At 47.6% G+C, this 12946-nt stretch overlaps 1 protein-coding gene across 1 annotated transcript in view; it reads left to right on the top strand.

Annotated features, from left to right (window-relative positions):
* The first annotated feature begins 3144 nt into the window (after positions 1-3144).
* Positions 3145-12946, top strand: part of NOA1 (nitric oxide associated 1) — a 30441-nt gene continuing 20639 nt past the window's right edge. The window contains exons 1-3 of the mRNA XM_077814830.1: positions 3145-3561; positions 4213-4824; positions 10074-10238. Coding sequence (XP_077670956.1) covers positions 3147-3561; positions 4213-4824; positions 10074-10238 — 1192 coding nt within the window. The 5' untranslated portion in view covers positions 3145-3146. The remainder of the gene's footprint in view (positions 3562-4212; positions 4825-10073; positions 10239-12946) is intronic.

Raw genomic sequence — 12946 nt, 5'->3', positions numbered from 1 at the left:
ATAGAGAATTTGAACACAGCGTGGAATATCATACCATGAATGAATGAAGATTTGACTTCAACTTCTTTTTTATCATTACTAGTGGCTCAACCGGATCTTTGTGTTATGTTTCCTGGGATGAAAGAAGTAGGAATTCATCTTTTGCTACTCCCAGTCACAACAGATACAGTTGAGCGTTCTTTTTCATCATTGAATAGAATTTTGTATTTTGAAAGAAGTCGCCTTCTGCCTGATCATGTGAATGAACTAATGAGCATATCAGCTGAAAGAATGGAAGTACCGGACACACGAGAAGCCACCAAAGATGAACGCATTGCATTCGAGAAGTTCATTAACAGAGTTGTGCAAAATTATAACAAGAAACCAAGAAGGATGTAGATGTAGTGCTTCATAGAAGGCTTGAGTAGCCAACTTTTTAATTTGTGTGATGATGATTTTAAAATCCATCTAATAAAATGGTCATGAAACATTTTTCAGTTTTTACTATGGTGCCATACAGCCCACCTTCACCCTCACAGTCCCATCCCTCATCAGCCCTGACCCCCCCCCCCAGTAAATTCGAACACACACCCCCTCCCCATTTCAGTTCCTGGGGAAAACACTGTCCCCAGAGACTCTAGCCCTGCAGAGGGGCCTGTATGTAGGTCCCCCTGCAGGGTCAGGGTATCATGCCATGGGCACTGCCAGCTTGCACCTTTTTATTGCAAGGCTTGCAATAGTGGGTGAGTTACAGAAAGACCCAGCCCTTGGAGTCATAGTGTCATGTGGGAGTTCCTGCTTTTACTGTACTTAAAAAAATGTTTCCAGGCCTGCGGTGACTGTGGTGAAAAGCTTGAAAGCATCACCCTGGGAGGCACAGCCAGCAGAAGGCAATTAAACCCAATCCAAGAGCTAGCAACATCTCATGATTTTAAAATCAATCTGACTTTTGATTTTTTAATCCTTGAGGCTGGCAGTACTAGCTCCGGCGGTTTCTGGGCGCTTCTCATCTTGTTTTTCCGGACAGAGCCTCTTTTTTGAGCCTCCGTCTTCTGTCCTGGTGGATTTTTCAAATAACAGGCAATGTCCTGGATTCTTGCAGAGTGTATGCTGTACCTCAGAAAGAGCCCTGATTGATCTGCTTCCAGTGGGTTCCTGCCCTGCATCCACAGCTAATTGATCTGTTCCCCTGCAGCCACAGTTGCTGGATCCCTGTCCCGGGAGGGGCTGCCTGATGGACATCCTTGCGTTCTGAGCTTGTGCCAGCTTCTCTGCCACCGTGACAGGAAGTGACACTGCCCCCACCTCCAGTAACTACCCCAACTGCAGGTACCCCTTCCAGCAACCCCAGCAGTACCTCACTCAGCTCCTCCTCCCCCCAGTTTCCCAAATGTACCCCCACACACATGCAATGTCCTCTCTTTGGGAACCTGAAATATGGTAACCCACACATAGGGCCTTTTGCACGGGGCACTGCAGATTGAGGCTCCAAGACTCTTCAGTCATTCAAGAACACCCTTACTCAATCTCTTGCTGAGTTGTTTGCATTTTGTTACAATTGAGTGAATTACCAACATAGGCCCTGACTGAGCCATTTTGCAATGAGCTCCACATAGGCACAACCATGCTTATTGCAGGTTTAGAGCCACACTTCAGCCAATCCTCCTCCTCGTGTAGTGCTTATGATTGAAAGCATGATTTTAAGATGATTGGGGTGGGGGGAAGAAGGTTTGCACTATTATTGCTTGGGTTAAAACACCGTGATTGATCCCACACCAGCTTCCACTGGCCACCACACTTTCAAATGCAGATGCAAGTGCTTGAGCATCTCTGAGTTATAAAAAGGGAGTTTCAGAAGCACTGCTGTCTACAGCATTTCTCAAATGCAGCCATTGTGGCTACATGCAGCCACCAGGGGCTTTTCGGGCAGCCACAGCCTCCTGGGCAGTGATGGGGGCAAAGCAGTGGACCCTCCCCCAGGGACTGCCAGCAGTGATTGGGCCCTGCCCCCTTCTGGAGACACAAAAGCTGGAGGAGCAAGTAGTAGGTGTGAGTTCCCCACCTTCCCTGGGGCAAGGTCCGGCTTCAGCCCTGAGGAGGCATGGGAGGGAGGACGGGCTACCTCAGTGGTTTGAGCATTGTCCTGCTAAACCCAGAGTTGTAAGTTTAGTCCTTGAGGGGGGCATTTAGGGATCTGGGGCAAAAATTGGGGATTGGTCCTGCTTTGAACAGGGGGTTGGACTAGATGATCTCCTAAGGTCCCTTCCAACCCTGATATTCTATGAGGCAGACTCCAGGCACAGGGATTTGGGCTCCATTCCCCTGCCACACGGTGACAGGCTCTGGCCCCGAGCTCACCCCATCAACCCTGGCCCCCAGTGACCCTTGGCCCCCACTGCCTCCGTACTAACCTCCACATCCAGGACTTAGTTTGTCCCCAGTGTAAGCCTGCTGTGAAAAGTAATATTTGCATGTTTGTTAATATCACTTTTTTTTTTAAAGCAACCAAAAAAGCAAACGAAACAACAAGAAAAAAGACAAGAATGTGTAAAAGAACCTTATTTGTGTTTCTATTTTGTTAGGTCCAGTAAAGAATAGAAACAGCTGTACCTTATTTTTATTATTGAGTCTGCAAAAATAATCCTACATAAATAAATAATGATTTGGACATGTGCATATTTATTTGTTTTTCCTAACGTTAATTAAGTATTTTAGGAAATATGTCCCAACGGTCACCAGCAAGAGTTGGTGGCCACACTCTGACGCCACCAAAAAGTTTGTCATGAGAAGTAAACTGCATTGTTCTGGGTGCTCCTAGCGCTTTCCCACTGCTCCAGGTGGGTCTGGCCCACTCAGCACCCCACAGAGCGGCAGGCCCCAATCTACAGCTGGGGGAGCAGAAGAGAGGCCAAGCCACTTGCCCAGGGTCACGCAGCGAGCCAGGCGCTGGCATCACTGGCCCCGTGTGGGGTCTGGCTGAGGCTGCCCCTACCCCTGCCCTTGGACATGGGGGGAGGCGATGCTGGGCAGCCCCTGGACTCCCTGCCTCGCTGGGTCCGGCAGGCCCCGCCCGGCTGCCCAGTCCCGCCCGGCAGGAGGCGCTGTCTCAGGCCGGGCTCTCCGCGTGGCCGAGGCCGGGGGAGCGGAGCTGCGGCCTCGCTTCTCTCATGCACCGACTGAGCCGCGCGCTGCTGGGGGCCCTGGCCCGGGGCTTACCGGGCCGGCAGCCCCCGGGCCCCGGCCGGCTCCTGCCCGCTGCCCTGCGGCCGGGGAGACCGGGCGGCCTCTCCACCCGACCCTGGCGAGACTCTGCGGCCCAGGGGCCGGGCGGCGAGGAGGAGCAGTTCGTCTTCCCCGAGTACGTGCCCGAGCCGGGCCCGGCGCCGGCCGGAGAGCCGCCCGCCGCGCCGGGCCGCCCGCCGGGGAGGCCGCGGGAGAAGCGGCAGCACCGGGTGACGGGGCGGCCGGACCCGTCGGTGCCGCCCAGCGGGGTGAGCTGCTCGGGTTGCGGGGCGGAGCTGCACTGCCGAGACCCCGCCGTGCCCGGCTACCTGCCCAGCGAGAAGTACCTCCGCCTGATGGGCGGGCAGCCGGGGGGCCCCGGGGGGCCGGGGGGCTCGGAGAGGACGGGGGCCCTGGGGAGCTCGGAAGGATTGGGCGGGCAGGGGGCCCTGGGGAGGACGGGGGCACAGGGGGCCTTGGGGAGCTCGGAAGGATTGAGGGCACAGGGGGCCCTGGGGGGTTCGGAGGGGCAGGGGGCCCTGGGGAGCTCGGAAGGATTGGGGGCACAGGGGGTCCTGGGGGGTTCGGAGGGGCAGGGGGCCTTGGGGAGCTCGGAAGGATTGGGGGCACAGGGGGTCCTGGGGGGTTCGGAGGGGCAGGGGGCCCTGGGGAGCTCGGAAGGATTGAGGGCACAGGGGGCCCTGGGGGGTTCGGAGGGGCAGGGGGCCCTGGGGAGCTCGGAAGGATTGGGGGCACAGGGGGTCCTGGGGGGTTCGGAGGGGCAGGGGGCCTTGGGGAGCTCAGAAGGATTGGGGGCCCTGGGGGGTTCGGAGGGGCAGGGGGCCTTGGGGAGCTCAGAAGGATTGGGGGCCCTGGGGGGTTCGGAGGGGCAGGGGGCCTTGGGGAGCTCAGAAGGATTGGGGGCACAGGGGGCCCTGGGGGGTTCGGAGGGGCAGGGGGCCTTGGGGAGCTCGGAAGGATTGGGGGCACAGGGGGCCCTGGGGAACTCAGAGGCACACCGGGCCCTGCAAGGTGTGCTGTGTCAGCGCTGCTGGCTCCTGATCCATCATCAGCAGGCGCTGCACATGCATGTGTCCCGGGAGCAATACCGCAATCTGGTGAGCGCTGCCCTGCGCAGCCCCCCACGCCATGGTCGCCCCCCCCTGGTGCTATACATGGTGGACGTGCTAGACCTGCCCGACTCGGTGCTACCGGATCTGCCTCAGCTGGTGGATGCAGGGTCCAACATCCTGGTGGTGGGCAACAAGGTGGACCTGTTGCCTGGGGACTCTCCAGACTATCTGAAGCGCTTCCGAAAACAGCTGTTGACGAGCTGTGCCCGCGTGGGCATCCTCCCTGCAGCCCAGGGCACTGGGGGCCAGGTTGGTAGGACTGGGAGCCAGAACTTGGTGGATGTGCACCTGATCAGTGCCAAGACAGGCTATGGAGTGGAGAAGCTGATCTCCAAGCTGCAACGCTCCTGGAAGTGCAATGGCGATGTGTATCTTGTGGGAGCTACCAATTCCGGCAAATCCACACTGTTCAATACTCTGCTGCAGTCTGACTATTGCAAGTCCAAAGCGCCAGAGGTGATCAACAGAGCAACAATCTCGCCCTGGCCAGGTGAGGGGCATGGATGGGGACTTTTATCAGTATCTGTTTGGACTATGCTTTTCAGGGCAAGGAGTGTCTCTTAGGCTTTTATATAGGAGCCTATTTCTGATTGTGGTCTCCTGGGTGTTATGTAGAAATAACTATTCCCCAAAAAAGTTAGTAAAAGAACTTTTAAGGTTGAAAAATCAAGCACTCCAAAGTTAACAAATGTCAGCGTTAAGCTTTCCCTTAATATGGTCTCCTTGTGCATTTGCATTCTGATACAGGCATATTAAATGGCACAAACCTTTGTTAACATCGAGTTAAGGTTGTCCAGTGGTAGCTTGGGCCTTTCCAGAACTTCAAGTTCAGCAAAACTCAAAACTTCTGAAAACCAAGAAATCCAACCTTAACTCAGCCCTGTGAAGCTGGCAATAGCCACTGGGAATCATCTGCATACACTCTAAGCATTTGGTGTAGCTGTATTTAATGGGGGATGAATAAGCTGGGACAGCTTGGAAGAGCTGTGATTGTGATATGAGGAGATTTGCTGCTGAGTACCCCCAAAAGAAAGAGATGCGGGTTCCAGTCTGCATCCATTCAGTTCAGCATTGTGTAGGTTGTAGCAGGGCAGTGGAAGCTTCTTGACATGGGCATTGTCAGTAGTGAGATGGTGTATGAGAGCAGCTGTGTGTGGATTTAATGATGGGTAGGGGAAAGTCCAGGTTTGGGAAATATCCTGTGTGCAAATGTCAAGGGATTGTAAAAGGATATGAAGCAGTTGTTAAATTTCACAAGTGTGATATTCTGTCCAGGGAGTAGGCTCATCTTTGAGCATAGGGAAAGTGCAGATAACACTTGTCCATTACAGAGGAGAGGCAAAGTGCCAGTATTTGTGTTACTGGTGTGTTTGGGCAGAGTTAAGGTTGTGTGGGGTTTTACCTTAACTCTGTATTTCTTGATTATCAGAAGTTTGAGTTTGCTGAACTCAGCGTTCTGGAGGGATGCAAGCTGTCACCAGATAATCTTAATTCTGAAGTTTTTTGCCAGTGAATTTCTTAGTTTTTTAAACAGAAATGTTTGTTGGTAAGAGGCAGTGATCATTCGGACAGTTGTCGTTCTCACTTAGGTTTGCAGTTGATATGCTACTGTGGCTAACTAATAATCAAAAGACTTAGCTTTTATCTCGTGGTTTCATCAATAGATCTCAAAGAACTTTCCATATTCCCATTTCACAGATGGGAAACTGAGGCACGGAGGTGAAGTGACTTTCCCAAGATCACCCAGCCAGCTATGGACAGAGCTAGGAATAGTCCAAGTCCAGTGGTCTTTCCACTAGGTCACTCAGTTGCTATGTGATTCCTCAGTACTCCTCCCTGCTCCTGTACGTTTTGTTATAGTGGAATGGGAAGAATGGTCATGCTTTGAAACATTTGCAGTGTGTAGCCACTAACAGGGCCGGCGAGAGAAATCTCATCCGTGTTCTAGTTCCCAAAACCTTGACAGTTTTATGACATGGTTGTAATAGTAATTTTAAGCATGTGAGGGAAGACTCGTGTGTCTCTCTCTCCTTCTCTGCCTTCTGCCACACCATTCCCTGCTACATACAATGCCCCCCCTCAACATTTCCAGCTCCCCCTCCCATTCCCATCCCATTCCATGAAACCAGCATTTCGCACCAGGCATGCCAGTTCTCAGGTCCTCACCTTTATCTCATCAGTGTCTTCTTGGTGCATGCACCCAGCATGCCTTTTTAAAGCTCTCCATCCAGAGGGGCAGGGGGGCTTCCACATATCCTGGCTCACATGGAAGGGGCAGAGGGCAAGAGAAAGGGGCTAGACACCCCCAGAAAGTTAAGAGGTCTCTAGAACCTGGTTCATATGGGGAGGCAAGGAGAGGGGTCAGACCACCATAGATGAGCTAGGCCCCCAGATCCTGGTGCACACACACAGGAGTAGGGAGAGGGGCTCAGGCACCATTGTGGATACAGGACATCCAGGTACCAACTCACATAGAATCATAGAAGATTAGGGTTGGAAGACACTTCAGGAGGTCATCTAGTCCAACCCCCTGCTCAAAGCAGGACCAACCCCAACTAAATCATAGGGGGTAGACCCTCACATCCTGGTGTTCAGACATGGAAGGGGACAAACCTCTGCCCCTATTCTTCCTGTGCCTCTGCTACTCATTCTCATGTCCCCTTCCCATTGTCCCTCTCCTGAGCTCCCTCAATCCCCCTCAACTCTTGTATCACCCATCCCCATTTATCCCACCCCCCTTGCTGCAGCCCCAAGCCCCTCACTCTTATTCCCCCTTAAATGCCCTTCTCCTGCCTGCAACCATTCACATTTCCATTATTTTGTTTTAACAAAACTGCTTTGATTACATTCCCCTGATATAAAAAAACAACCAATTGTGCCTCTCTGGTGTCACAAAGCAGCTATTAGACCTGGTTCAACTGGCCAGTTAAGTTAGCTTTGCATCTAGTTTGCTTCACCAGAGTGAAGCAAAATAGCTGGAGTGGGCTAGCGAATTTACCTTTCTTGATTTCCATTGGTATGTTGTGGTGGTGCTCAGAGCTGTTTACCTTACAGTGAGAATTATGTCAGTCTTCAAGGAGTGGCACATCTGTTAGTTGTAGTCCAGTGCAGAACTTTTACGCTTCTAAAGGCTTTCTTGACAAACTGAAAAACCAAAGATTAGCTCCTCTCTGCACCCAGCATGGGTGGCTCATGGGTTTCTCTGCTCTCAGTTTGACCATTATCAAATTTGCAGGCATCATCAAAATTAGACAAGGGTTAAGCAGTCAGGCAGCAGGACAGAACCAAACTGCAAAGTGACCTGTAGAGAGCAGAGTATTGGCGTCATGTATCTTACTGCTAGCCCTGGTGGTTTGCAAAATATCAGTCGTTAAACCTCTTCCCGATCCTTCAGTCTAATGGGGCTCTTTTTGGCACTGGCCTAGGGCTGAATATAGCAAGTCCTGTGTCAGTGTTATTTTCAGTTTCTCAATATATACATAACTCTTAAACTCCAGTTCATATAATTTGGCCAAATATGTGTCTCAAAATCTCTTTGGGAAAAATAATGTTTAGCAATCTTGTCCAATACTGAATAATATTCATTGAAACAGAGCTGCCTAGCTTTCAGTGTCATTATTCAGTGAATCTGGCACCTCTGGAAGGTTACCTTAGTGGTGGTGGGAGCCTCCTGTTGAGATGCTAGAGGCATAGAAGTAACAACTCTTGAGCCTCTTATATTGACACTCCTCAAGGGGTGAAGTTAGTTCAGTCTCCATGCTCATTGATGCCTTTGCCTCGCTGCTAAGACCCTCAACAGGAGTTAGAATTTGTTAGAAAAGAATTTGGCTGACCTTCCATTCCCCCATAAGCTTCACCTTGGCAGACTAACACATTATAAATTGTACAATTGCACAGTCTATACTAAGGTTGTAAAATGCATTCCAGTGTTTTGGCTAACACATCTTAAAAAAACATCTTCCTTCCTAGCCTCAACAAGGCCATGGTGTCTTCCAGGAAAAAAACTGTAAAAAACCCATGAATTTCTAAGGTGTCGCGGAGTGTGGGGGAGTCCGGGCCCTGCACCCCTCTTCCTGGGATTCACCGTGACTCTCAGCCGGCCAGTAAAACGGAAGGTTTATTGGACAATAGGAACACAGTCTAAAACAGAGCTTGTGGGTACAACCAGGACCCCTCAGTCAAGTCCTTCTGGGGGGCAGGGAGCTTAGACCCCAGCCTTGGGGTTCCCTGCGTTAAACCACTCAGCCGAAAACTGAAACCAACCCCCCCACCCACCTCACTCCTCCTTCCCCCAGCTCCTCCTTGAGCCTTTGTCCAGTTTCCTGGGCAAAGGTGTCACCTGGGTCCAACCCCCCTCCCCCCCCCCCAGCTCAGGTTACAGGCTCAGGTCTCCTCACTCCAGTGGAGTCACCCCCTGCTCTCCCATCCCCCATGCAGACAGTCCCAGCAGAACTAGATGACATTCCCCGGTCAATCCGCCCCGCTCCCTGCTGCGTCACATAAAGTTTAAAAAAAAAAATCAAATTTAAATGGCCACAGCCCTATTGTTTTCTTTGTACATCACCTTTAAAGGGCAAATTGAAAGAAACACCAAGTTTTGCTCTTACAAAATTCTTTTTGCTTTCAATAGTCTTTAAAGACATTTTTCACATATAGTTTTTGTTTTTTCAGTAAATGGAGAGCCATAAATAAGAATCATAATAGCAAAATGGGATAGGTCTTAATTGTGAAGTAAATATCACTGCAGAATTTTGCTGGTTTTCATGCAATTACGCCACAAGTAAAGTTTCTTTACAAAAGAATGTGTTCATAGGCGTAACCCTTTCATATCATGCTCAGCACTCTCTCTTCCTAGAACTCCTGTTGTTCCAATCCCGTCCTTCATTCCTTTCTCCAGTCCACCTATCACGATGGTCAGTGGTCTGATACTAACAGAAAGGTAATGCTGTAAGGATGTGGCTGAGCCAACACCAATGTGCACTGCACTTGTGGCAGCAAGAAAAATGTGAATCACTTTGCTGCAGTTGTTGAGAAAGACTTTCATTTCTAACCAGCTGTTCAGCCCAAATGCTGCTGACCTAATTCTGGGCCTTTAAAATCAAGAAGAGTTTTGCCCTTGGCTTTGATGAGACCAGGATTTGGTCTCCAGTGGCCTAGTCTACACTACACAAATGTACTATACCTGAGTACAGTTGCCAAAAATTCATGTTTTGGCAATTTTTAATCACAGTGAGCTGATGCAGCGCTGAATGTGGCTTGCTCTGCATTCTAAGTAGTGTTCAACCTCAGTTCAGCTAACATGACTGCTGACAAGATCACAGGGTGGTCATAGAATAGCAGGGTTGGAAGGGACCTCAGGAGATCATCTAGTCCAACCCCCTGCTCAAAGCAGGACCAATCCCCAATTTTTGCCCCAGAACCCTAAATGACCCCCTCAAGGATTGAGCTAACAACCCTGGGTTTAGCAGGCCAATGCTCAAACCACTGAGCTATCTCTCCCCCACCACTGTGGCAGATAGTTTCTGAGAAGAGCCATTAGCTTAGCAGTTGACTTTAGTTTTGTTGTTATGATTGCTTTTCTGTTTCATAAAGAAGAATGAGGCCATCATACAGCCTGCGAACTTTCTTCTGTGTGTGGTTTTTTTCATTGTTTGAACCTTAACATTTAATTGATTTTATATATACTGTGTTCAGTTTGCACAGTCACAGACCTGGATAATGTTGGAATTTGTTTTACAGGCACAACTTTAAACCTCCTGAAATTTCCAATTATTAACCCTACATCTGACAGACTGTTCAGGAGACAGGAGAGACTAAAAGCAGATGCAGAAAAAACTGAAGAACAACTTAGTGATGATGAACAAAAGTATCTTAAATGCCTTAAAAAGCAAGGTTATTTAATAGGTGAGTATTATCTGAGGAAGAGTATCACCATTTGTTCTCAGATGCAAATATTGCATTATACAAAAGACTCAGTTAAGCTTTACTGTATGATAAGTCAGTGTCTAAAGTGAACTCTTCATTGGTAAACGTTGCTAGCCAACATACATTTATGATACATTCTAATTTGGGTTACTAGCAACAGCATATCAGAATAAGAATTCTTCAAATATATATTAATAATCTTCTGTAAATCCTTATTCTTGATCTTATTAACAAAAAGCTATCTTAACAAAAAGGAGGTTAAGGGGCGGCTTGATTACAGTCTATAAGTACCTACATGAGGAACACACATTTAATAATAGGCTCTTCAATCTAGCAAAGAAACATATAACATTATCCAATGGCTGGAAGTTGAAACTAGACAAATTCAGACTGGAAAACAGGCATCACTTTTTTGACAATGAAAGTAATTAACCATAGGAACAATTTAGCAAGGGTCATGGTGGATTCTCCATCAATGGCAATTTTTAAATCAAGATTGGATGTTTTTCTAAAAGATCTGCTCTAGAAATTATTTAGGAGAAGTTCTTTGGCCTGTTATAAAGGAAGCCAGACTACATGATCACAATGGTACCTTCTGTCCTTGGAATATGTGAAAATCTAATATGCAGGATCTCTAACTTTCTAAAAGTCATAACTTCAGATGTTTTTTGTGTCACCAGTTTTCATTCTACCCGATAAGAGGTGTGTGTGTGTGTGTGTGTATATATATATATATATATATATATACATATGTTTCTTCTGGACACCACACCAATGCATCAATTCAGTCCTTGTCCTTCTGGTGTAGGTGATTTAATGGATTTCCACGATTGCATCGCAGCTCTTTCGCCTTTTCCAAAATAAAAAAGACTAATACACTTAATTGTATTGGCTATTCATTGGTAGTGTGCAAACTGATAGTGTGTCTTGTAGAAATGGGCTAAAAGATTACAATTACCTTCAAAGAGAATGCCATCCAAAGACACTTTAATATAGCTGGAGATAGGCCCAGCTACTGAGTTAGGTTTTAGATTTCCAGCAAGTTCAGAAATGTTCAGATCTGGAGTTTTTGTTCAGGCATATTCCTCTGTGACTGGGGTCCCAGGGGGGCCATGCTAGATCGCTCAATCAGGGCAAACTGCACAGAAGGGGGCAGACAATCCCCCAAACTGGTAGTTATTTCTAATACTTAGATTCACCAAGCCAGCAACAAAACAGCTTCTACGATACCTAACTGGTTACCCAGAAGCCAAAACACAGCTCCCTTAAAGCAACCCAGCCTTGAGCTCCCACCCAGACAGCCAGTTCAAATATTATGAAGATTACTGAAAATCTTCTTCATTTTATAAAAAGTTATTCCAATCCCAAAGGATCAGATACATCACCCACCAGGTCAGTGAATATTTCAGATCTTACCCAAATACACGCTTACCACCAATTCTTATTAATTAAACTAAGATTTATTAAAGAAGTGAGAGTGGGTATTGGTTAAAAGATCATTCTACACACAAACTTGAATAAAAATCTTAGGTCAGTTTCATTGTAGGGATGGTGAGCTTTAAAGTTGCAAAGAGTTCTTTCAGAATTAGTCCATAGGTTACAGTCCAATGTCCAATATCAGGATGATCCAGATGGGACTGGAGATCTCAGTCTTGGGACTCAAACTTCCCCTGGCAAGCTTAAGCAAATCTGAGATAACAGGGTCAGGGCCCAATAGTTCTTTTTATAGTTCTTTGGCAGCCTCTTGACAGCGTGCAGTCTTTGGGTGAACAATAGTAGCTTTGAAGTAACCTCCTATTTCTTAAGCATCACCAGTAATTAGCTACATGGATTAACGTAAGGCAGCTGTCCATCTCCCCCCAGTTACAGGTAGTTTACAACATACTTCAAAGAGAAATGAAGATAGTAATATTACTACATTCACAGTTCATCTAAATGTTAATATCTTCTTTTGATCTCTGAATTAACAGAATACAGCAATGGGAACCATTCGGTTACATTGTTAACCGCTAATGATGTATTTGTAAACATACACAAAAACACAACTGTTATCTACTAATTTATCTCCAAAGGTTGAATCTGGGTCAGTTAGCCTGCTAGTTGTGTAATCCTTTCTGGCCCTGTGTCACACCATAATTAAAACACTTCTTATTAACACTATGTATAGAGCAAAGACTTAGAAAACATAAAAGAAACCATTATGTGTAAATGGATGTATACTATATATAATGTGGGCTTTCTTGATTGTGAGTCTGAACTAACAGTTATAAAAAAGAAAAGGAGTATTTGTGGCACCTTAGAGACTAACACATTTATTTAAGCATAAGCTTTCGTGAGCTACAGCTCACTTCATTGGATGCATGCAGTCGAAAATACAGTGGGGAGATTTATATACACAGAGAACATGAAACAATGGGTGTTACCATACACACTGTAATGAGAGTGATCAGGTAAGGTGAGCTATTACCAGCAGGGGAGAGAGAGAAAAAAATAAAAAAAACCTTTTGTAGTGATAATCAAGGTGGGCCATTTCCAGCAGTTGAAAAGAACGTGTGAGGAACAGTTCGGGGGGGGGAGGGGGGGGAATAAACATGGAGAAATAGTTTTACTTTGTGTAAAGACTGGGAGTGGATGTGCTCATAGCTTTGTGCAGTTGTAAGCTTTGCAGGCCATTTTCCCCTTGCGGA

This window comes from Eretmochelys imbricata, chromosome 4, assembly GCF_965152235.1.
Source record: "Eretmochelys imbricata isolate rEreImb1 chromosome 4, rEreImb1.hap1, whole genome shotgun sequence".
NCBI classification, from domain to species: Eukaryota; Metazoa; Chordata; order Testudines; family Cheloniidae; genus Eretmochelys; species Eretmochelys imbricata.
Note: the sequence above shows the minus strand (reverse complement) of the source record. Positions and strands in the feature narration are given on the sequence as shown.